Genomic DNA, 26012 nt, shown 5'->3' on the forward strand with positions numbered 1-26012 from the left:
ATCTGTGTGAGGTGAAATATTTCGCTCGGTTCAAGGAGACTCCTCCGCACAGTCGTCTCCTCAATTCCGTAAAAACCAACAAATCGTTTTTCCCCATCTACACAGAGATAAAACTGTCATGGTTATATATTCCCGAGATAATCTTCTAGAGATAAAACTGTTATGATGTCTCGGTCCCAGCCGAGAATATGTGTCTCGGCTAAACTCGAAAACAGTTTGCCCGTCTCGACGGGTTTTTCCATCCAATCCGTTTCGCCGAGAAAATTCGCCTGCGAGACCTTGGCTGTCTTGGCCGAGGTTGACTCCATGGGATTGTACCAGCAATGAAGTTTTGGACCAAAATGGTATTTATAACATTCCCACAAATGGGATACTCTACTCTTTTTTTTTTCCTGATAGACAGTGATCGAAAAGATTTAGGTTTTGGTATAAATTCCGATCAAATCTCTGCGTTTTCACACATTTGTCGAGCAGATAATTCTTCCGATCAGACAAAAAATGTCAACTAAAAATGGTGGTGAGAATCGATTCCCATTGGAAGCCCGAAACATTCGAGATCACAAATGCAGATTACTGGCAGAGAAATATGAAATGAAACGAATTTTCCATAAAGCAATGAGTAAAGATAACAGTTTACCAAGTGAATTGAGAGACGAACATCGTATTCAGTTATCGAAGTTACCAAGAAACAGTTCATTTACAAGAATTGTTAATCGATGTGTTTTTACTGGTCGTGCTCGTGCTGTTTATAACATGTTTCGTATGTCTAGAATTGTGTTTCGTGATTTAGCTGATAAAGGGGCTCTGACTGGTGTTAAGAAATCTTCTTGGTAGAAGGCTTCAGAGATTCAGTTTTCAGTGCGGCGGTGAAGGTCGTAAACTACTTGTTCAATCAACCCAAACACTAATTAAGGGTTTATATGTAATGGGTTAGGTTTACATTTTCCCACTGCTACTTTGTGTTTATGTTAGTACGTCGTTGAAGTTTCAATACGATTCAATTTCAAACAATCTACATAGAAATTTGTTTCGATTATGTTTAAAATTGTCTATCAGCTCTGTGTTTGATAAATTGCCTAAGTGAGTAGCTTTTTCAATTGTGTTTAAAATAGTTTGCGAGTTAAGTGTTTCATAATTTGGCTGAGTTTTTTTTATCATAGGTAAAGTGCTTATGAATTGCCTAACTGGATGTGTGAGAAGAAGAGAAGATGACAATAGAACAAGTTGACAACGGGCAATGTTTTCTTATCTTCTTTTGATGCATTTAATTATATCTAATCGAGTTCACAAATTGGTAATTCTAGTGTAAATATTTACACATGGTTGTTCTAATGGACAAAATTATATACATAAAACTGGTATGCTCTTCAAGAAAAGAAAAAACTCTAAGTTGAGCAACACAAACAACTTTAAACTGATGTAAGTCTTACTTACTTAACCCACTTTTTGCGTTCCTGAATCTAGCTTTTAGATCAAGTGTCCCCCTTTGCATCAATCCCCTTTATGCTTCTAAGTCGCCAATAAGGGAACCTTTTAATTAAGCTTTCCTGGCCCATTCTTGCTGAAGTTTGTCTGACTATGTTACTTATAATTCTTGGAAATACTACCAAGAAATCTGCATCATCAGACTTTTGAGTTCTGATAAATCTACGTACCGCAGTTGAAAACAACTTTCCATATAAATGCATTTCCATACACCTTGTGTTCAAGCGCTGGTGGCATTTATATTGCAGTATGCATTATCCTCCGAAACTAGGAACACTGCAGATAGTGCCAAGATGAAGGAATAAGAAACTAGCATTGAGTGAACTCTTCCACCAACCCTTTTTACCCTTCTCCTTTTCTAAGTCAGTTTTGTCTTCTCCCTGGTCCACCTCCAGGCATTTTGTTCTCAGGAAACTATATGCTTATATACACATGGCCCAGTCGGACAGCCTGTGCACACTGTTTGTCATTTTGAGATTGCTGTCCCAGACACCCAATCGGTGCCAAACCCGTTCAGTACCCATATCATCATTAAGCAGGTTCAAAACTGGACCCAGAATCAGTTTTTCAAACCTAACTTGATGAATAATACTTGGTGAGGTTTGAAATCCATTCTGTAAGAATCATCTTTTCAACTATGGGCTATCTAAAACTGCTGCTGATCCTGAATCATTGTTACGTTTCTTAGACCATTTTCGAGATAGGACATTCTTTATCATGCCTTTTGCGTTAATGGCTTTCAACTTTCCCTTACTTAAACTCGCTCCTCCATTTTTCCCAGGGCTTAGACATTCTTTCTCTGATTTAAAACCTTCAGCAGCCTCACAATCTAGTGGTTTATCTGTATCGCGGTTTCCATTTACTTCTGTCATGCCATTGACATTAATCTTGCCTGAAGTACCAATCACATTTCCCCAAGGGCTTGCAAGCTCCTTTTCTGCTTTGAAATCCTTCACAGTACTACCAATTTTCCGAGGACTCAACTCATCATCTGCTTTAAAACCCTCGACACCCTCATGATTTTTCACATTCATTGGTTGAGGACTCGAGCATTTCTTGTCTACTTTCAACTCCTTGACAGTATTGAAATTTAGCACATCTGAGGCAACCTCTTTCATGATTCCCTTGTCTGTACTACCAACCATTTTCATCTCAGGGCTACTTGAGCATGGCTTGCTCGTACCAAAACCTCCGATAGCCTCGCACATTTCGTCATCTACAATAACTTTCAGCTTTGTTGTCCTCTCATTGACAGCTCGTATGTTCGGACGTGGTGTGGGTGATGGACTTGGAGATATGATTCTGGAATCTTTTCTTGTATGGATCTTATTGAACGCTAAACTCAACTTCCGTAAACCCCTCCTAACTGTAAGAAGTGACTTAGAGTTGCTCATTTCTTCATTTTCATTACTATCGTTACCACTCTTTTGGTTCCATCCAGTTTCTGCTGAGGTGTTAGTGGAAGTGTTCTCCACTCTATGAATTTTTATATCAGCTAGCCTATTGTTCCTTTTTCTAGGCTCCCATATCTGGGGAACATCACTCCCTGGATGATGAACCCATATCCCTGTCTGTTGCCGACCTTCAATTTTTATTGGTTCGTATTTATCCACCATTTTTTCCGCTTTTACTGGAAAAATAGTTGGATCCGAGAGAGTCTGACCAGTTACAGTTGTTGTAGAGTCTGTGCTTGCTGCTGTATTTGATGTTTCCACGAAATATGGATCACCTCCATCCTGTCCAAATTATATTGAAGTTATATTCAGGTCATATCACGCTGAGTAAGTCTGAGTTATAAAATATACTGAGTACCTTCCTGTAAGCTTCAAGAAGAGTTACTGCAAGATGAAGCCTTCCCATTTTAATGTTTTGAAGAGGCAACCACATGTCATGTCTCTGCATGCTCCTGTAGTCGGTGATATTTACAGAGCAATCCCTGTTAATAATAAAGACACATGCATATTTAGAAAGCGGCGCAACAAGTGCAAGAAGGTGCTTTGCCAACCATACACACAACCCCAAATGTGCCCTGATGGGCGTGGAACTTAACTTGACCAAATCCCAGGCTGATATTTAAGATTGTTAAAACCATTGATGTAAATTCAAATTCAACTCTGTTGGTTCTAATAGTCAGAATCTTCTGGATGTTTTGAAAATCAATATAAACCAACATCAAGGACTTTCTTGGAGGCAGAGTGAGTTGTGAGGGTCATGAGATTCAAAGTTAAATAAGTTCGGCCTAACTTCAATATGTAAGAGTCAGAAATGCTGACCCAAGGGTGTCATCACGAAAGTGGTCTTTGTCACAAACTTCAAGAGTTAAGACATTAGGTGATTCCCATGTGCAGATAGGGATCCTAAATTCCTCGATCCATTTTGGAGATAGTGTTTTCTTTTGGGTCTTTGTTCGAAATCTGTAAGGCCCCAGTTGTCCTTTTACGTAAGGATCAGCCAATCCTGCAAGATAGCATTCATCAGTACGCAGCAATTCTCAGTGAAATCAGGTAACAGTCTAAAATTTCAAAAGCCAAGCTAACCATTGGGATCTGAGGGTTTCATGTCAGCTCCTTCAACAATTTCCACCTTCACATAAGCAACAGGGTCTTTTTCATCCACAGAGAACCAATTTTCTGGAAGAAAAATGAGGACATTTTCATGAGGTGTATTGGCTTCTTTACAGAGTGTATCAATCAACTATATATATATATATAAATATTGCAGCATCAAATGAACCCTGCATCCTTTAGTTAAGATAAACTCAGAGAAACGCGTAGTTAATTACACTGTGCAGTAAAACATATTCAAGGATAATATATGCTCAACTAGTCACACAATCAGTTTTTGTTACTAGTAGCTGTGCTACATCGAATATGAACTGTATCCGACAATATAACATAACATAGAATTGTATTCGACAAAAATGTGACAGTAACCGCGAACATGCGCCTGTCCTAAGATGATGTACAAAGAAAGCGCAGAAGATCTAGAATAACTAGGAAATAAGACGGCATTTAAAATAAGAACACCATCTATGAAGGGTATTGGCTTGGATATTGGCTAAAGTCAACAAAATAATCACTGCTTCGGTATTGATGTACTAGATCCAGCCTACTTCTTGGCCATCAGCTCACTAAGCTAAACAGCTAATCAAAATATCAATAAAGGTTGATTAAGGTTATTTCTGCTGAGCAGTAGGTAGGACAGTCCAGAACACAAGTGGCAAATTGTACAAATTTCCCCACCCCCTTCATTTTTTTTTTTTTTTTTTTTTTTTAAAATTCATTATATACCTGTTGTTGCTGAAGCAAATTTCTCCACGTCAACAACCAGCATATTGGGCTGCAACATAGTGAAATTAAGTCAGGTAAAATTAGCTAGCAATTATTGCCGATATTTTGAAATCCTTTGACCTTTGGATTATGGAAGAAGAGACAAATGGTCAGCCAAGACTTCTTGGTTACCATAGGCAAATTTAGATCAAATTAAGTTGGGTTTAAGGGTGATCCATGAACAAGTTTACTATTTAGAACTAACCTCAACAAGTGTCTGCTCAAACACAATCCCCAGAAGCTTATCCTGCCCAGAGTAGGGGAGAGAAAACATAACATGATCAATTCCAAAAAAGGTCCATGTACAAGTCGATTTCTGACTAATAACTTACCATCCATCCAGCGATTCCGGGAAATTCAGTAACATCAATCCCGTGATTAAAAATAGGTTTTACTGTCATTTGAAAATATGGTGGTTCAGCAAAGCATAGACGCAAACGTCCAAGGTAAGGATATTGACGAATAAACTTCAAACCAACCAAAATCTACAATAGAAAGGATTAACCTCAGTTAATACTTAACTTCTCTAAAAGAACATTATTTATTGTAAATGAGCTACTCTAACACTCAGACTACCAGTGTATAGCATGTTGTCCATATCAATCGCCTCTAGAAGTGTTCCAAGAACAAAAATGTTCTTCTAAGAATATTGAGATTGTGCTAGTGCAAAAACAAAACAAAAAAGAATAACTGGGAAGGTATTATTTTTTAAACTGCAGGAAGGTGTTGATGGTTTTTCAAATAGTGATTGTAGTTGAAGTGGTAAAACGGATTCGTATCAGACTTGTGAAGAAAACAGTTTTTAGATTTAAATTTAAACAGGCAAATAAAAAGAGTTGTTCAAAGTTATAGAGAAAAACACCAAGACTAGGATTCCACCAATGACCATTTTAATAGTAAACTCTAAATAGTTCTTATGCAATTTTATCTTTAAAATCAATTCTAATATTTGCCTCAAATAAGTTTTTGAAGTAATAATTGTAATTAAAAAGTATAAAACATCAAAAGTTACTAAAACCCAGCATGCTTCATCAAGTCAATTCACAATTACTCAATAAGAACTATTAATTCAATTTTAATTCATGCAAATAATCAAATAATAATATTGCAAATAAATGTAAAAATTAGAATTATACCAATAAATTTTGTGCCAATGGCTTCCTCCATCGTCTCGGCTAATGGGTTTAGCTCCTCATCCCAAAAACACACTCACAAGATAAATTCATGGCTAAAATAGGTGTTTTATTGATGATATATGATGAAATAGGAATTAGCAACGTTGTAGAAGTGTTACAGCGTCACTGTTACAAATGGTGTAAGTGCTGAGAAGAAACGATAGAACTAAAGTGCTGTAAATAGCGACACAGGGTGTAAGCTGCTGGAAAGAACGATACAAGCCGTGTGCTGTAAACAGCGACACAGCGTGTTCTGGTTTTAAGACTGATGAAGAACGACTGCCTTAGCAGGTCTGTTCTTCCTCTTCTTCTTCCTCCTTGAACAGCAGCAGCAACAACAACAATCAATGGTATCTTCCTCGTTTCGGCTCTGAACTCTCTCCTATTTGTCTCTAAACTTTTCTAACCCCTCTAAGACTCGAAAACCACCTATATATAGCCTTCAGATTCCCTAGAAACTCGATCAAATTCGAGAATAAATCTCTTATTCTTCACGTGCAGTTTTAAAAATAATTCTATCTGTCGATCTTTGTATGCGTCTGTTAGCTATTCTATTGCTCCCAAAATCTTCTCTGACTTGAAATCAACTGTTTTGAAGTATATCCCACGCAAGAATCTCTCCCAAATCTTTCAAACCAATTCAAAACCCTAAACAGGGACCGTGTGCACTGTCTTGACTTTGTGTGGATTTTCTGACTTATCCAGCCCAATTAGATGGGTCTAATCACTTCTAACAGGTCCCTTATGTCTTGTAGAGTACGTGGGTACCAAATTTGCCCATTGAATCGCCTGCTAGGTCGCTCAAATCCTTGATCCAAAACTGTTGACGATGCTGCCTTTTTTCCCGCCAAAATCCAGTTTTGAAACTTTGAAGATGACCTCCCCCTATCCAGTTACGGTCTCCCTTTAGCAGATGCCTGGAAATGGGTCACCCCTTAGTAATTAGGTTACCCCTTATCCAAAATGAGAGTCCGTATAATAATTTTCTCCCACGGGCGCAAAAACCATTTTTTAGCCAATTTCGCCGCAAAAGCTTTATTCTTCCAAAAACACCTACAAATACATAAAATAACCGAATAAGTACAATATCGAGTACTAACAATATATACAAATGAGCTATATTAGACACATAAATGCGTCTATCAAATACCCCTAAACTTATTATTTGCTAGTCCCGAGCAAATCAAAACTACAAAATAAAATCCTAACTCACTGTCGCAGGCATCGTCGATTGCATTTAGCGTATGCAATAAGCCTTTAAACCCCTAGGTGGCCCTAGTGGCCGAGTTATAGTCTCGGGAGGGCTTACCAGAGATATACCCACAAAACCTGTACTCCAGACCTTAGCTATCTACGCATAACCTTGGAAGGCACTAAAGAATCTCCTTGGTTGGAATACTTATTGACTACAGGAAGAAGTACCCTGATGCGAAATTCCAATTGCTGTACACGAGTTTGCACTCAAGCATACTAAAATTCATATAAAGTGACAGAGCTCTACTCAGATAGTTGCACTATGGACATCATATTCGGAGTCAAAACTAATCACATGGATAGATCAAGAAGATGGATATAGAAAAACATGTATGGTTTTGATGTTTACTAAGTGAACGACGTTTCCCATATCTGTCTGAAGGCCTCCGCCAAGATGAACCTATCCTAATGGATTGAGATACTAGTCTGACTAATATCAACACACTGGCATATACAAGGGTACCAGTGGTCGATAACCTAACTCTAGGTCAACACAACTGGCATATACAAGGGTACCAATGGTCGACTTTATTGAATTTATTCCTTTTGGTCAGATAGTCTGGTCTCAATTTCTTTCTTTCTTTTTTTTTATTTTTTTTTTATTTTTTTTTATTTTTTTTTTTTTTTTTTTTTTTTTTTTTTTTTTCATCTTTTTGTTTTTTTTTTTCATGGTATCTCAATCACTCTAATTCACCCTAGCATTGGTAACAACTTGAATCGTGGGCCCCACCTATCACTTAGAGAAACATAGTTTAAAAACAAAATAAAATAAAAATAGAAGTGAAAAGGACTCAACGAGATATGGTGAAACTATCATGTTATTTCTAACATCTGAGCTCTGTGCTTTTATGAATAGACTCTTTGATGTTTCCATCTAATCAGATTGGTTCCTCAAACTCCTACAATCAAAATGCTTCCATCCACTTAGATTAGTTAGTGCAATCCTCAAGGCATAAATTTCTAGGCTCTGGAGTTTATTTATTGCAACTAAAAGCTAACAAAAAGTGTTTCTTCCCCCCCCCAAACTTAAATCTTACATTGTCCTCAATGTTCTAAGGATGAAAATAAAAGCATGAACAAGGAGAAACTATTACCACTGGAGGGAAAAGAAATAAGGAAGGATATTACCGTATCACATGAACGCGGGAGCCTCCCAGTAAATGCTAAATTTATAGTCATTAGCTAGACATCAAATACCTCAAAAAGAATTTTCACCTTCCAAAGTCGTATACCAATAGTCGAAATAATTGTGGGTCCATAAGACCAAATAGAACTGCCACAAATAGGAGACAAATGCTCAAGATCAGAAAAATGAGCAGATAGAGCACAACCTGATCTAAAGTTTCTCGCAAGACAACTGGATTTATCTGAGGTGCCCACTTGGGCTTCATATGAGTGTCTCGGCAAACAGATTCATCCGAAAAACGGGTCTCTAACATTGGATTTTCTCCTGGACATTATCAGGCGGATCAGGTTGTGGAGTCTGAATACACTCAAGCGATACCTCAGATGCACTAGGCTTGAGTCCCAAGTTAGGGACTTCTATTGGGGATAATTGACAATCTCTACCCCAAACTTAGAATTTTGGGTGCCTCTACAATGACTAGTCACAATGTTCCTAATTTCTAGACCATCGGGTTCTTGAAAAAGGTCAATTGCTTTCTCTAAGTCATAATCAGGTGGTTCATCCTCAGCTTGCTTCATATCTTCTATGGTCCACTCTAAGGCTTCCTTATTTTCTTGAAGCACGGTCTCTGGACTACTTTCCTGATCACTATCCAAATCGGAGGCTATAATCACAGGGAAAGACTCGGGTGGGCCTAAAAATGTATAATTAGACTCCAACTCAGGAGGCTCTTTTAAATAAGGTATTAAGATAGACTCAGAAGCTAGTAATGGTTCGAACCTATCTTTCCATATATCAATATCTAACATAGGAACAGAATCCAACAGAGCATTTACTTGTTCAATGTTACTATCATCGTCGAAATCCAGGCTAAAATGGGATAAACAACTCTCCAATGTATTTTCCGGTACGATGTTTGGTAATGACTCCTGAACTAAGGTTCCTATCATGTTCACCTCTTCAATACATGTGCTATCTAGCTCAGAATGTAGCTTGTTTACATTAAAAATATTCAGCTCAATAGTCATATTACCAAAAGATAGATTCATAATACCATTTCGACAGTTTATGATCGCATTAGACGTAGCTAAGAATGGGCGACCTAAAATCACAGGTATTTGGTTCTCTGGGTCGGGGACAGGTTGGGTATCTAGGACCACGAAATCCACTGGATAAATAAACTTGTCGACCTCAATAAGAACATCCTCGATCACACCACGAGGGATTTTAACGGACCTATCAGCTAACTGGAGTGTTATCTGGGTAGGTTTCATCTCACCAAGTCCTAGCTTAAGGTACACATGGTATGGCAGTAAGTTCACACTGGCTCCTAAGTCAAGCAACGCTTTCTCAACACGGTACTTACCTATTGTACAAGAAATGGTAGGGGACCCTGGGTCTTTATACTTAGGAGTAGTGGTATTCTGAATAATAGAACTCACATGACTAGCTATGAAGGCTTTCTTCTGGACACTGAGCTTACGCTTTCGCGTACACAAGTCCTTAAGGAACTTGGCATAAGAGGGAATCTGCCTAATTGCATCTAATAATGGAAGGTTGATATTAACCTGCTTAAAAACCTCCAATATATCATTAAAGTTGGACTCCCTCTTAGTCGGAACTAGCAGCTGGGGAAACGGGGCTCTGGGAACAAAGTGAGGGCTCAACAGGACCCTCATTGGTCTCTTTGGAGACTCTATCAGTCTCCTCATTTTCTGGCTCAGCAGGGTGAACTACAGCATGTTCACTATCAGGCATGGCGACCTTGTTGTCAACTTTCTTTCCACTCTTAGGGTTGTGACAGCATTCACATGATTGTACGATTTTCTCCTTTGGGTTAGGATCAGTATGACTAGGGAACCTTCCATCTTCTCTCTCACTTATAACTTAGCTATTTGTCCTACTTGAAGTTCTAACTTGGCAAGACTCTGGGAAGTATTCTTCAATTCTTGCCTAGTTTCTTGTTGAAAGCTCATGTGGTTCTTTGTAGCATCATGGTTACTTACTAACATAGTGATAGCTTCCTCTAAGGTAGAGATCTTTTTCTCGGAAGTGTTCTGAAACTGGGTTTGACCTGAAGAGTTCTTAAAACCAAAACCTGGGGGAGGCTGAGAATTGCTAGACTGGCCTTGACTCTGGCCCTTAGACCAAGAGAAATTAGGATGGTTTCTCCAACCAGGGTTGTAGGTTTCTGAGTATGGGTCAAACTTCTGACGGTTCTCAAACCTAGAGTTGTTATAGACAGCATGGGCTTGCCTTCACTAACCTGACCTTCCCAAAATGAATTATCGGGCTCTATTCCACAACTAGAGACTTGAGAGGCTCTATTAGGTTCAACAAGGGACCTATTTTTAGACTGACCCATTTCTAAAGCTTCTAACCTCTAGATAAAGCAGCAAACTTAGCATCTGAACCAAAACTCGTATCTACCAATTGGTGCTGCTTCTATTGACTAAGAGTCTTTTAGGGGGTTCAACACAAGATTCCCACTGTTGGGATTTTTCAGCGATAGCTCCTAAGAAGGTAAAAGCATCATCAGCATTTTTACTAGTGAACTCACCAGCGCACATAGACTCAACCATGGCTTTGGTCGAATAGTCTAAACCATCATAAATAATTGTAAGTTTCATATTATCAAATCCATGGTGAGGACACTGAGATAGGAGATCATTGAATCGCTCTAAAAACCTATAAAGAGACTCTCCCTCTTGTTGCACACTAGCACTAATTTTCTGCCTAACAGCTGCAGTTTTATGCTTAGGGTAGAATTTCATATAGAAGGCAGCGATAAGTTCCTGCCATGTTTCTATGGATTCAGACGGTAGGTTGTTCAGCCAGGTCTTGGCTTTGTCTCTCAAGAAAAGGGAAACATTTAAGTTCAAGACTTCATCGGTAAGGTCTTTATCTAATTGTCCCACAGATTTCCTCAAAGTCCCTAATATGAAAATAAGGGTTCTCATCATCTTTCCTAAGAATATAGGGATCATCATTGAAGAATACTAGGTTTTATCTCGAAATTAGCCGTAGTGGCTGGCAATTTAATGCATGAAGCTCGGTTGGTCCTAGTTGGGAACATGTAATCTTTCAAAGTTGCCATCGCTGGCACAACTGGAGTACTAGGGGTACTTTTGTCACTCAGAGATAAATTCTCAAAACTGAAGTTTCCAAAAACAGGGCTCTCCAAAGAAGAGTCTTCGAGCTCCCTGCTTAAATCAGAAGAACTACTAGGTTTTTCGCTAATCAATCGACCTAGAGTATCTCTTTTCCAAGCCCTATTAACAAAATCGGGCATACACTAAATAGAATTCAAAAGAAAAAATAAAAGAAAAAAAAAAATTGATGGTTTCTCAAATAGTGATTGTAGTTGAAGTGGTAAACGGATTCGTATCAGACTTGTGAAGAAAACAGTTTTTAGATTTAAATTTAAACAGGCAAATAAAAAGAGTTGTTCAAAGTTATAGAGAAAAACACCAAGACTAGGATTCCACCAATGACCATTTTAATAGTAAACTCTAAATAGTTCTTATGCAATTTTATCTTTAAAATCAATTCTAATATTTGCCTCAAATAAGTTTTTGAAGTAATAATTGTAATTAAAAAGTATAAAACATCAAAAGTTACTAAAACCCAGCATGCTTCATCAAGTCAATTCACAATTACTCAATAAAAACTATTAATTCAATTTTAATTCATGCAAATAATCAAATAATAATATTGCAAATAAATGTAAAAATTAGAATTATACCAATAAATTTTGTGCCAATGGCTTCCTCCATCGTCTCGGCTAATGGGTTTAGCTCCTCATCCCAAAAACACACTCACAAGATAAATTCATGGCTAAAATAGGTGTTTTTATTGATGATTATATGATGAAATAGGAATTAGCAACGTTGTAGAAGTGTTACAGCGTCACTGTTACAAATGGTGTAAGTGCTGAGAAGAAACGATAGAACTAAAGTGCTGTAAATAGCGACACAGGGTGTAAGCTGCTGGAAAGAACGATACAAGCCGTGTGCTGTAAACAGCGACACAGCGTGTTCTGGTTTTAAGACTGATGAAGAACGACTGCCTTAGCAGGTCTGTTCTTCCTCTTCTTCTTCCTCCTTGAACAGCAGCAGCAACAGCAACAATCAATGGTATCTTCCTCGTTTCGGCTCTGAACTCTCTCCTATTTGTCTCTAAACTTTTCTAACCCCTCTAAGACTCGAAAACCACCTATATATAGCCTTCAGATTCCCTAGAAACTCGATCAAATTCGAGAATAAATCTCTTATTCTTCACGTGCAGTTTTAACAATAATTCCATCTGTCGATCTTTGTATGCGTCTGTTAGCTATTCTATTGCTCCCAAAATCTTCTCTGACTTGAACTCAACTGTTTTGAAGTATATCCCACGCAAGAATCTCTCCCAAATCTTTCAAACCAATTCAAAACCCTAAACAGGGACCGTGTGCACTGTCTTGACTTTGTGTGGATTTTCTGACTTATCCAGCCCAATTAGATGGGTCTAATCGCTTCTAACAGGTCCCTTATGTCTTGTAGAGTCCGTGGGTACCAAATTTGCCCATTGAATCGCCTGCTAGGTCGCTCAAATCCTTGATCCAAAACTGTTGACGCTGCTGCCTTTTTTCCCGCCAAAATCCAGTTTTGAAACTTTGAAGATGACCTCCCCCTATCCAGTTCCGGTCTCCCTTTAGCAGATGCCTGGAAATGGGTCACCCCTTAGTAATTAGGTTACCCCTTATCCAAAATGAGAGTCCGTATAGTAATTTTCTCCCACGGGCGCAAAAACCATTTTTTAGCCAATTTCGCCGCAAAAGCTTTATTCTTCCAAAAACACCTACAAATACATAAAATAACCGAATAAGTACAATATCGAGTACTAACAATATATACAAATGAGCTATATTAGACACATAAATGCGTCTATCAAATACCCCCAAACTTATTATTTGCTAGTCCCGAGCAAATCAAAACTACAAAATAAAATCCTAACTCACTGTCGCAGGCATCGTCGATTGCATTTAGCGTATGCAATAAGCCTTTAAACCCCTAGGTGGCCCTAGTGGCCGAGTTATAGTCTCGGGAGGGCTTACCAGAGATATACCCACAAAACCTGTACTCCAGACCTTAGCTATCTACGCAGAACCTTGGAAGGCACTAAAGAATCTCCTTGGTTGGCATACTTATTGACTACAGGAAGAAGTACCCTGATGCGAAATTCCAATTGTGTACACGAGTTTGCACTCAAGCATACTAAAATTCATATAAAGTGACAGAGCTCTACTCAGATAGTTGCACTATGGACATCATATTCGGAGTCAAAACTAATCACATGGATAGATCAAGAAGATGGATATAGAAAAACATGTATGGTTTTGATGTTTACTAAGTGAACGACGTTTCCCATATCTGTCTGAAGGCCTCCGCCAAAATGAACCTATCCTAATGGATTGAGATACTAGTCTGACTAATATCAACACACTGGCATATACAAGGGTACCAGTGGTCGATAACCTAACTCTAGGTCAACACAACTGGCATATACAAGGGTACCAGTGGTCGACTTTATTGAATTTATTCCTTTTGGTCAAATGGTCTGGTCTCAATTTCTTCTTCTTTTTTTTTTTTTTTTTTTTTTTTTTTTTTTTATTTTTTTTTTTCATCTTTTTTTTTTTCACTCTTTTTTTTTTTTTTTTTTCATTTTTTTTCATGGTATCTCAATCACTCTAATTCACCCTAGCATTGGTAACAACTTGAATCGTGGGCCCCACCTATCACTTAGAGAAACATAGTTTAAAAACAAAATAAAATAAAAATAGAAGTGAAAAGGACTCAACGAGATATGGTGAAACTATCATGTTATTTCTAACATCTGAGCTCTGTGCTTTTATGAATAGACTCTTTAGATGTTTCCATCTAATCAGATTGGTTCCTCAAACTCCTACAATCAAAATGCTTCCATCCACTTAGATTAGTTAGTGCAATCCTCAATAGGCATAAATTTCTAGGCTCTGGAGTTTATTTATTGCAACTAAAAGCTAACAAAAAGTGTTTCTTCCCCACCCCCAAACTTAAATCTTACATTGTCCTCAATGTTCTAAGGATGAAAATAAAAGCATGAACAAGGAGAAACTATTACCACTGGAGGGAAAAGAAATAAGGAAGGATATTACCGTATCACATGAACGCGGGAGCCTCCCAGTAAATGCTAAATTTATAGTCATTAGCTAGACATCAAATACCTCAAAAAGAATTTTCACCTTCCAAAGTCGTATACCAATAGTCGAAATAATTGTGGGTCCATAAGACCAAATAGAACTGCCACAAATAGGAGACAAATGCTCAAGATCAGAAAAATGAGCAGATAGAGCACAACCTGATCTAAAGTTTCTCGCAAGACAACTGGATTTATCTGAGGTGCCCACTTGGGCTTCATATGAGTGTCTCGGCAAACAGATTCATCCGAAAAACGGGTCTCTAACATATGGATTTTCTCCTGGACATTATCAGGCGGATCAGGTTGTGGAGTCTGAATACACTCAAGCGATACCTCAGATGCACTAGGCTTGAGTCCCAAGTTAGGGACTTCTATTGGGGATAATTGACAATCTCTACCCCCAAACTTAGAATTTTGGGTGCCTCTACAATGACTAGTCACAATGTTCCTAATTTCTAGACCATCGGGTTCTTGAAAAAGGTCAATTGCTTTCTCTAAGTCATAATCAGGTGGTTCATCCTCAGCTTGCTTCATATCTTCTATGGTCCACTCTAAGGCTTCCTTATTTTCTTGAAGCACGGTCTCTGGACTACTTTCCTGATCACTATCCAAATCGGAGGCTATAATCACAGGGAAAGACTCGGGTGGGCCTAAAAATGTATAATTAGACTCCAACTCAGGAGGCTCTTTTAAATAAGGTATTAAGATAGACTCAGAAGCTAGTAATGGTTCGAACCTATCTTTCCATATATCAATATCTAACATAGGAACAGAATCCAACAGAGCATTTACTTGTTCAATGTTACTATCATCGTCGAAATCCAGGCTAAAATGGGATAAACAACTCTCCAATGTATTTTCCGGTACGATGTTTGGTAATGACTCCTGAACTAAGGTTCCTATCATGTTCACCTCTTCAATACATGTGCTATCTAGCTCAGAATGTAGCTTGTTTACATTAAAAATATTCAGCTCAATAGTCATATTACCAAAAGATAGATTCATAATACCATTTCGACAGTTTATGATCGCATTAGACGTAGCTAAGAATGGGCGACCTAAAATCACAGGTATTTGGTTCTCTGGGTCGGGGACAGGTTGGGTATCTAGGACCACGAAATCCACTGGATAAATAAACTTGTCGACCTCAATAAGAACATCCTCGATCACACCACGAGGGATTTTAACGGACCTATCAGCTAACTGGAGTGTTATCTGGGTAGGTTTCATCTCACCAAGTCCTAGCTTAAGGTACACATGGTATGGCAGTAAGTTCACACTGGCTCCTAAGTCAAGCAACGCTTTCTCAACACGGTACTTACCTATTGTACAAGAAATGGTAGGGGACCCTGGGTCTTTATACTTAGGAGTAGTGGTATTCTGAATAATAGAACTCACATGACTAGCTATGAAGGCTTTCTTCTGGACACTGAGCTTACGCTTTCGCGTACACAAGTCCTTAAGGAACTTGGCATAAGAGGGAATCTGCCTAATTGCATCTAATAATGGAAGGTTGATATTAACCTGCTTAAAAACCTCCAATATATCATTAAAGTTGGACTCCCTCTTAGTCGGAACTAGCAGCTGTGGGAATGGGGCTCTGGGAACAAAGCCGGGCTCAACAGGACCCTCATTGGTCTCCTTGGAGACTCTATCAGTCTCCTCATTTTCTGGCTCAGCAGGGTGAACTACAGCATGTTCACTATCAGGCATGGCAACCTTGTTGTCAACTTTCTTTCCACTCCTAAGGGTTGTGACAGCATTCACATGATTGTACGATTTTCTCCTTTTGGGTTGGGATCAGTATGACTAGGGAACCTTCCATCTTCTCTCTCACTTATAACTTAGCTATTTGTCCTACTTGAAGTTCTAATTGGCAAGACTCTGGGAATTATTCTTCAATTCTTGCCTAGTTTCTTGTTGAAAGCTCATGTGGTTCTTTGTTAGCATTCATGGTTATTTGCTAACATAGTGAGAGTCCTCTAAGGTAGAGATCTTTTTCTCGGAAGTGTTTGAAACTGGGTTTGACCTGAAGAGTTCTTAAAACCAAAACCTGGGGGAGGCTGAGAATTGCTAGACTGGCCTTGACTCTGGCCCTTAGACCAAGAGAAATTAGGATGGTTTCTCCAACCAGGGTTGTAGGTTTCTGAGTATGGGTCAAACTTCTGACGGTTCTCAAACCTAGCATTGTTATAGACAGCATGGGCTTGCTCTTCACTAACCTGACCTTCCCAAAATGAATTATCGGGCTCTATTCCACAACTAGAGACTTGAGAGGCTCTATTAGGTTCAACAAGGGACCTATTTTTAGACTGACCCATTTCCAAAGCTTCTAACCTTCTAGATAAAGCAGCAAACTTAGCATCTGAACCAAAACTTGTATCTACCATTGGTGCTACTTCTATTGACCAAGAGTCTTTTAGGGGGTTCAACAAAGATTCCCACTGTTGGGATTTTTCAGCGATAGCTCCTAAGAAGGTAAAAGCATCATCAGCATTTTTACTAGTGAACTCACCAGCGCACATAGACTCAACCATGGCTTTGGTCGAATAGTCTAAACCATCATAAATAATCTGTACAGTTTCATATTATCAAATCCATGGTGAGGACACTGAGATAGGAGATCATTGAATCGCTCTAAAAACCTATAAAGAGACTCTCCCTCTTGTTGCACACTAGCACTAATTTTCTGCCTAACAGCTGCAGTTTTATGCTTAGGGTAGAATTTCATATAGAAGGCAGCGATAAGTTCCTGCCATGTTTCTATGGATTCAGACGGTAGGTTTTGCCAGGTCTTGGCTTTATCTCAAGAAAAGGGAAACATCTTAAGTTTCAAGACTTCATCGGTAGGTCCTTTATCCTAATTGTCCCACAGATTTCCTCAAAGTCCCTAATATGAAAATAAGGGTTCTCATCATCTTTTCCTAAGAATATAGGGATCATTGAAGAATACTAGGTTTTATCTCAAAATTAGCCGTAGTGGCTGGCAATTTAATGCATGAAGCTCGGTTGGTCCTAGTTGGGAACATGTAATCTTTCAAAGTTGCCATCGCTGGCACAAGAGTACTAGGGGTACTTTTCACTCAGAGATAAATTCTCAAAACTGAAGTTTCCAAAAACAGGGCTCTCCAAAGAAGAGTCTTCGAGCTCCCTGCTTAAATCAGAAGAACTACTAGGTTTTTCGCTAATCAATCGACCTAGAGTATCTCTTTTCCAAGCCCTATTAACAAAATCGGGCATACACTAAAAAGAATTCAAAAGAAATAAATAAAAAAAAAAAAAATTGATGGTTTTTCAAATAGTGATTGTAGTTGAAGTGGTAAAACGGATTCGTATCAGACTTGTGAAGAAAACGTTTTAGATTTAAATTTAAACAGGCAAATAAAAAGAGTTGTTCAAGTTATAGAGAAAACACCAAGACTAGGATTCCACCAATGACCATTTTAATAGTAAACTCTAAATAGTTCTTATGCAATTTTATCTTTAAAATCTTCTAATATTTGCCTCAAATAAGTTTTGAAGTAATTGTAATTAAAAAGTATAAAAATCAAAAGTTACTAAAACCAGCATGCTTCATCAAGTCAATTCACAATTACTCAATAAAAAATTAATTCAATTTTAATTCATGCAAATAATCAAATAATAATATTGCAAATAAATGTAAAAATTAGAATTATACCAATAAATTTTGTGCCAATGGCTTCCTCCATCGTCTCGGCTAATGGGTTTAGCTCCTCATCCCAAAAACACCTCACAAGATAAATTCATGGCTAAAATAGGTGTTTTTATGATGATTATATGATGAAATAGGAATTAGCAACGTTGTAGAAGTGTACAGCGTCAGTTAAAATGGTGTAAGTGCTGAGAAGAAACGATAGAACTAAATGCGTAAATAGCGACACAGGGTGTAAGCTGTGGAAAGAACGATAAAGCCGGTGCTGTAAACAGCGACACAGCGTGTTCTGGTTTAAGACTGATGAAGAACGACTGCCTTAGCAGGTCTATTCTTCCTCTTCTTCTTCCTTGAACAGCGCAGCAGCAACAATCAATGGTCTTCCTCGTTTCGGCTCTGAACTCTTCCTATTGTCTCTAAACTTTTCTAACCCCTCTAAGACTCGAAAACCCCTATTATAGCGTCAGATTCCCTAGAAAACTCGATCAAATTCGAGAATAAATCTCTATTCTTCACGTGCAGTTTTAAAAATAATTCTATCTGTCGATCTTTGTATGCGTCTGTTAGCTATTCTATTGCTCCCAAAATCTTCTCTGACTTGAACTCAACTGTTTTGAAGTATATCCCACGCAAGAATCTCTCCCAAATCTTTCAAACCAATTCAAAACCCTAAACAGGGACCGTGTGCACTGTCTTGACTTTGTGTGGATTTTCTGACTTATCCAGCCCAATTAGATGGGTCTAATCGCTTCTAACAGGTCCCTTATGTCTTGTAGAGTCCGTGGGTACCAAATTTGCCCATTGAATCGCCTGCTAGGTCGCTCAAATCCTTGATCCAAAACTGTTGACGCTGCTGCCTTTTTTCCCGCCAAAATCCAGTTTTGAAACTTTGAAGATGACCTCCCCCTATCCAGTTACGGTCTCCCTTTAGCAGATGCCTGGAAATGGGTCACCCCTTAGTAATTAGGTTACCCCTTATCCAAAATGAGAGTCCGTATAATAATTTTCTCCCACGGGCGCAAAAACCATTTTTTAGCCAATTTCGCCGCAAAAGCTTTATTCTTCCAAAAACACCTACAAATACATAAAATAACCGAATAAGTACAATATCGAGTACTAACAATATATACAAATGAGCTATATTAGACACATAAATGCGTCTATCAGGTGTGCTTTCAAAGCTTCTTCCATAAGAAGCAGAAACTCGGAAGTACTTAGTTATTGGACATAATAGTAACAGGTTAACCAGTAATCATACCTTCCCTTCAACATGCATGCTCGTCATATGCAGCTTCGTCCACATGCCGAATCCCAGTCTTCTTCTTAGCTTCACAGCAATTAATGCACTCATATCCTCAGCTGTAAGAAAATTGATTCCCAACTCCAAAACCTACAGCATTCATAATGACCAATGAATAGAACTATACAAGTCGCGCTCCATTAATATCACAACAAATGATCCCAAGGGCATAAAAAAAGTTAGATAGACATACCAAGTGGTCATCATCCGAAGACTGGCGAACAACCCTCATTTCTGTTATCATTGGTGGATTTCTACCCAAATACAGTTCTTGAACCTCTGGTTTCTTCTGCTCACATGGTGAATAGAGTATATAAAACTAACTTAGCAAAGAAAGATCCAGTTTAATCACAAGAACCAAAACAAAAGAAAAAAAGGTTGGGAGTAGATTTCCAATATTCGAACCTACACTTGGCACCAGCCAACATCCTAAAACTTACACTCTAGACGGCCAAAATGGATTTAGCAATGGATCATAATATCATAAGATAATAATGCTGGTTTTGACAATAGGAATAGTCAACTGTGGAGTACAGAAAGGAAAATGAAAAGAAAAAACATCTTGAAAGATAGATCTTACAACGAACAAGATTAAAAATTACTAAAACTGGAATAGGATTTATCTTGAAGCACTAAATTTAAGAGAACTCATACAGCAGTCCAAGGTTTGTACTTGTCCAGGAACCAAGGTACGAGCAGGAGTAAAATTTTCTGTGAAGCAATCTGTTCCATGCATATAGGCCACACCTTCTCGACTGCATCGTTCAACCACCGAACTGTTTCAGAATCAGCAAGTGGCTGCAAAAAAAGAGAAACAGTAATCAGGTAAAGTGTTCAACAAATTACAGTATCATATGCAACAGTACTATGGAGGTCTTCACAAGGAAAATAGCATTCATCAAAGGCTCCCACCACCACCACCACCCCCTGCTACCAGCTTAGCAAACTCCTTATCTTGATTCTTCAGCTCCAAAAACATCTTCAACGGGTCAATGTCACTATAGTATTGTGGTAAAATCATTGGGTGATGATACCACTACCAGTGACCTGAGCTCGAAACTCGTTAGCACCAGCCAAAAAATAAAAACATCTTCAACAGATGTACCAATTCGGCGAACTATTGTGACAATAGTGTTGTTCCTATTGCAGCCTAACTCAGCACTTAGGAAAATCCAGGATTACCCACAGGACAGTTGCAATAGACTAAAACTCGAAAGTGTTAAAAACCATTGGAGCTAGCAAAATGTCATTTCACATGAAATGAATTTTGACACCTTTGCAGTCACTAGATATGCTCTTATGCAGGTCTAATGTGATTGAGCATATCAATGCTAAAATCGAAACATCATAAAAGTAAGAAAGAACATACACATAATACTACGAAGAAAAAACGGTAATTTACCCTTCTCTGATTCGCTTGTTTTCTTTCCTCGTATTGTGTTTTCTTTCGTAATCGCAGATAATATCGTTCATGAACCTTCTCAAGAAGTAAACAAGCACAATTAGGCATTCAATTTAACTCCTAATTAACAGATTTAATTCATTTAATTAGATGTACAGCAAACAACACAAAATTTCAATACCAGAGAAAAGAATCAATACCTGGTAGAGATAGATCAAGGAAATAAAGTAAACAATAGGATGACGATAACGAAACCAATCAAGTATCCAAATCAAACCAAACACAATTACGATATGATGAATCATCGAACCTCCTCCTCTAAATAAATCCACAAATCTCTATCTTTGTTGCACTTCTATTAGTAGATGAATATGAATGGGATAAAATTCAACCTGGTTTGATCCAAAAACTTCATCATCATAACAACAGTTTGACTAAATATATTCCAACTAAGAAAAAACACAGTAAAAAAAGAAAAGAAAAGGTTTATTTGATGGGTTAGGTAGGTGATGTGAGATGCAACTGAAATTAAGGAGAAATTCACACTATTGACATGGAAATTGAATTTAAAGAGAAAGACATTAATCAGAAGATTTAGGAATGAGAACAAAGGAAACGGCGATTCGGTGGTTTAGAAGCTAACCGTAAAAGTTGACGTCTAACGGTTAACTGTGATATATTTAGGCGTTCAGTAATTGACGTGTAATGTAATACATGTGTTATGTTGTGAAGCAATGAGTCTGACTCACTTGAGAACATCCGGAAAAATCTTAAAGAATTTTGAAATTCACCGATCGCCCCGCATTATCTTTGTCGCATTTTGGGAGATATCCATGTGAACACGACGCGACTATATTTTTACTTTTTCACCTTACGAAACAATATTGTTCCTTTTCATTTTTACTTTTTCACCTTTACGAAACAATATTGTTTTTTTTTTTTTTTTTATCAAGGGGAAAGGGGCTCGAAGAGCCCAATTTATAAAAAAAACCTCAAGAACTGGGATTTGAAAGGATACAAAGAAGTGGAGTATCAGCAGTCCACCACATATTTACATTGTCATGCATAGCATGTTGACACAATATATGTGTCGGATTGTTTGCAGATTTAGGAACACAATTAAAGTTTACATGATCAAAAGAAGAAATAGCATCCCTAATTTTTAAAATCACCGATCTTATATTCCAAGGAATGTCTGTTACCTCGCCAAGAATCCCCGAAGTAACGTTACACACATCACCTTCAACAATACTGTTGCGAAACCTAAATTTTTTTGCCAATTCCAATCCCAGCTTACAAGCAATTGATTCTGCCAATAATGATGAAGTAGCAACAAAGGTACTAGATCCACAACCCATAAATTTACCCGTATGATCACGAGCAATTGCACCAGCCGCTACATTGTTTGGGATAAAAGCAACGTCAACGTTAATTTTAACGTATGGAGGATGAGGAGCAGTCCAGTCCATGGTTTGCAATGTAGCAGGAATAGAATTACTTCTCTCAATATCACCCATTAAACATAAATCCATATCCTGCAAAGTTTTTTGAATCACCAAATTCTCCGAGAAATTTGCTTGAGAGAATACTATATCATTCCTTAACTTCTAGAGATTCCAAAAAAGACATATCTTTTTCACGAAAACTTTTTCTGAATCTAATTCCATCCATCTAGAAATCAACCGTTGAATGTCAGGCACCGGAGAAGAAAAAGTTCCCTGGAGATCAGCTAATTCAAATACCAGTCTTGATCGCTGACAAGATATAAGAAGATGAAAAGCAGTTTCATCCTCTTGTTGGCAGAAAGAACATTTAGTTTCAGCACTGGAAACAAATCTTTTGATGTTACATTTAACTGCAAGCGTGTGCAAGACTTTCCAAAGGAAGATATGAATCTTTGGTAACAGATTAGAGAATGACCAGAATTTCTTCCATGGGAATTCACTTAAACCCGAAGATGCTGGAGAATTGTTAATCAAAAGGTGATAACATGATTTTGTTGTGAATTTACCTGATGGTGAACAAGACCACGCTAGAGTATCTTTTGATTCCACCTCTGCATTTAAGTAAATCGAAGTGATCTTCTGAACCGTCTCCGGAGGAAATAATTCACTAAGGAGAGAAATATTACAATCTCTACCATTAGGGGATATCAAATCTGCAACCTTCCGAATGTTATTGGGTAATGATGGAGCTTTTTCTATCAAATGATCTAAACTTTGGTGGAGCCAAGGATCATCCCAAATCCGAACACTCTTACCATCAGAAATCTGCCAGAAGACTTTGTTCTCAAGGATACTAAGAACTTCCAACATACTACTCCAAGTTGTTGTACATTTGATAGGCTTTTCAACAGTCCAGAAAGAGTTGTCATGAAGATATTTAGCACTTAATAATTGTACCCACATTGCATCTTCATTCTCTAAGAATCTCCATACAAGTTTACAAATGAGAGCAATGTTCATTAGCTCCATATTTTAGATGCCCAGACATCCAAATTCTTTCCTTAATTCAATTTTGCTCCAGTTAATAAAATGCAACTTCCTTTCCCCAGGCGAATGTCCCCACCAGAAGCAACGTTGAACTTTTTCCATTTCATGTGTCACGCCTTTAGGTAACAAGCAATAACCCATGGAATATAAAGGAATTGTAGAGAGAGTAGATTTTGAGAGAACTGTTCTTCCTGCTGAGTTGACGTTATGTATTCTCCATCCAGGCAATTTTGAAGTTAACTTATCAACAAGGAAACCAAAACTAGAAATTTGGTAGTCCAATTTCAGTGGATAGATACCAAGATACTTATCCTCCACCGTCATATCTCTAACACCCATATCTTGAATTGTAGTTTGTCGCATCCATACAGGTATTCCTTTACTAAAGTGAATAGAAGACTTCTCATAATTAATCATATGACCAGACAACTTAGCATAATCATCCAGTAGCTTCATAAGGTTTCTAACATTTGTTCTTGTATTTTCACCAAAGAAAAATAAGTCATTTGCAAACATTAGATGAGTGATATTAGGAGCCCAGCTATTCAGTTTGTATCCCTGATATAAACCCTGGATTTCTGCTTGAATCATAAGAAGAGATAATCCCCGAGAGCATATTATAAACAAAGTTGGTGAGAGTGGACATGCCTGTCGAATCCCTCTTTCACTTCTGAATAAACCTTGAGGAGAACCATTCAAGTTGATGGAGAAGGAAGCTGTTGAGACACATGTCATAATAAGAGAGTGTGTAGTACCTGAAACTCCCATAATCTTCAACATATCACCTAAGAAACTCCAACTGACACGATCATAAGTTTTTGCCATGTCCACCTTTAATGCAAAGTGACCATTTGTTGCCTTTGAATTATTCATCGAGTGTAACAATTCCTTTGCAATGATGATATTATCCAAAATATGACGCCCTGGAACAAATGCATTCTGAGACCAACAAATAAACTCCTCAAAATATGGTTTCAGTCTGTTAGAAAGAATTTTGGTAACAATCTTGTATAACACATTACACAGTGAAATTGGACGAAAATCTGAAAGAGATTCCAGGTTTTTTATTTTTAGAATCAATGTGATATTCGTATGGTTCAGCAGATCCGGAAGGCAAGCAGTTTCGAATATCTCTTTAACAGCTTTATGAACATCATTGCAAACTGTGGGCCAACATTTATAAAACGCTGGTGAATACCCGTATGGACCTGGTGAAGTATAGGAGCCCATTTTTGATATTACTACCCGTATTTCCTCCATGGTTTGAACCATAATTAAAGCCTCATTATCCACATTGAATTGAGCATTGAGGAGAATCAGGTATCACCGGTTGTTGAAATAGAGATTTGAAGTGATTCACTAGGACACGAGAAATTTCTCCCTGATCTGATATCCAACCTTGATTATCAACCAAAAGATGGCTGATTGTATTTTTCCTTCTTCTTTGTTGAACAGAAAGGTGAAAGTGTCTTGTATTCCTATCCCCATCTTTTGCCCACTGTTGTTTCATACGCTGATCCCAATATGTAGCTTCCATGATGAGATAATCATTAAGCTCAGCTATCACTAGGTTTTCTCTTTGGATGTTAGCAGCTGTAGGCCTCCAAGATTGAATTCTCAGTAATTTGTTCTTCATAAAAGATATCTTATGTTTAACACAGCCGATTCTTGTTCGACTCCATTCAGTTAAAAAACCACCTAATTTTGTTAATTTGGATTGGATGTTCTCATCACTATCTTCAGGCCAGTATTCTCTAACTTTATCCAAGAACTCAGGATGGGAAAGCCACATTGCTTCAAATTTATAGTTGGGAGGAGATCTGGAAATATTTCTACAGGTATTCAGCAGAATTGGAGCATGATCACTTGCTAATCTTGGGAGATGAAGAACTGGGGCAAAAGAAAAACATACACACCATTATGGATTGGTTAAAACTCTATCAAGACGTTGTCGAATAAGATTATCCATACAACGACCATTTGACCATGTGTAAGCCGGTCATTTATAACCAAGATCTATCAGGTGATTCTGTTGAATAAAATTATTGACATATGCTATATTCGAATTCAATACTGCCAGACCACCATATTTTTCATTCTTGGAACAAATAGCATTAAAGTCTCCTATGAAGCATTTGCAGCCATCAAAATTCTGAACATATTGAGTCATTGTTTCCCAAAATTTAGCTCTATGACAAATATTTGGAGGGCCATACATGCAAAACAGATGCCAGGGTTGAATAAAATCATTGTTATTAACTACAACATGGATATAATTTCAATTTGAATCTCCTCCTTCCATAGCAACCATAAACCACCACTTCTTCCCACAGATGAAACAATACAAAAATTGTGAAATCTAAACTAATTAACTCTTTTTAAAGACATGTTTTATGACATTTTAGTTTCCGAAAGAAATAAAACGGAGGGACTGGTACCTCTGAGGAATGAGTGTAAAGCCCTTATTGTTGGGGGATTCCCCAAACCCCAAAAATTCCATGCAAGAATTAACATTTATCATGCGGTTGTTTAGGATGTGCCGCAGTACCATTCTTAG

The 26012-nt window shown here is 37.9% G+C and overlaps 2 protein-coding genes across 2 annotated transcripts; one reads left to right on the plus strand and one right to left on the minus strand.

The window, feature by feature from the left end:
• The first annotated feature begins 498 nt into the window (after positions 1-498).
• LOC113290741 (ribosomal protein S14, mitochondrial-like) lies at positions 499-834 on the plus strand. The gene has a single exon (XM_026540326.1). It carries the CDS (start codon positions 499-501, stop codon positions 832-834), a length of 336 nt encoding a protein of 111 aa, XP_026396111.1.
• A 585-nt stretch (positions 835-1419) lies between these two features.
• LOC113287350 (C2 domain-containing protein At1g53590-like) lies at positions 1420-21632 on the minus strand. Its single transcript, XM_026536084.1, has 12 exons — positions 21164-21632; positions 20964-21038; positions 20216-20359; positions 19755-19850; positions 19520-19651; positions 5147-5299; positions 5020-5061; positions 4776-4824; positions 4023-4115; positions 3759-3942; positions 3325-3421; positions 1420-3221 (listed from the first exon to the last, which is right to left on the minus strand). The coding sequence occupies exons 1-12, from the start codon at positions 21266-21268 to the stop codon at positions 2121-2123; spliced, it is 2271 nt and encodes a 756-aa protein (XP_026391869.1). The 5' UTR covers positions 21269-21632; the 3' UTR covers positions 1420-2120.
• Between the last annotated feature and the right edge of the window lie 4380 nt (positions 21633-26012).

The sequence above is a fragment of the Papaver somniferum genome, chromosome 6, assembly GCF_003573695.1.
Source record: "Papaver somniferum cultivar HN1 chromosome 6, ASM357369v1, whole genome shotgun sequence".
NCBI classification, from domain to species: Eukaryota; Viridiplantae; Streptophyta; class Magnoliopsida; order Ranunculales; family Papaveraceae; genus Papaver; species Papaver somniferum.

Coding starts and splice junctions, on each gene's coding strand:
- LOC113290741 (XM_026540326.1), top strand. CDS start 499: ATGTCAACTAAAAATGGTGGTGAGAATCGATTCCCATTGGAAGCCCGA.
- LOC113287350 (XM_026536084.1), bottom strand. CDS start 21,268: ATGATTCATCATATCGTAATTGTGTTTGGTTTGATTTGGATACTTGAT. Junction 3,422..3,758: donor TTTCGTGATGACACCCTTGG/GTCAGCATTTCT, acceptor TATTATTAACAG/GGATTGCTCTGTAAATATCA. Junction 3,222..3,324: donor TGGGAAGGCTTCATCTTGCA/GTAACTCTTCTT, acceptor TAATTTGGACAG/GATGGAGGTGATCCATATTT.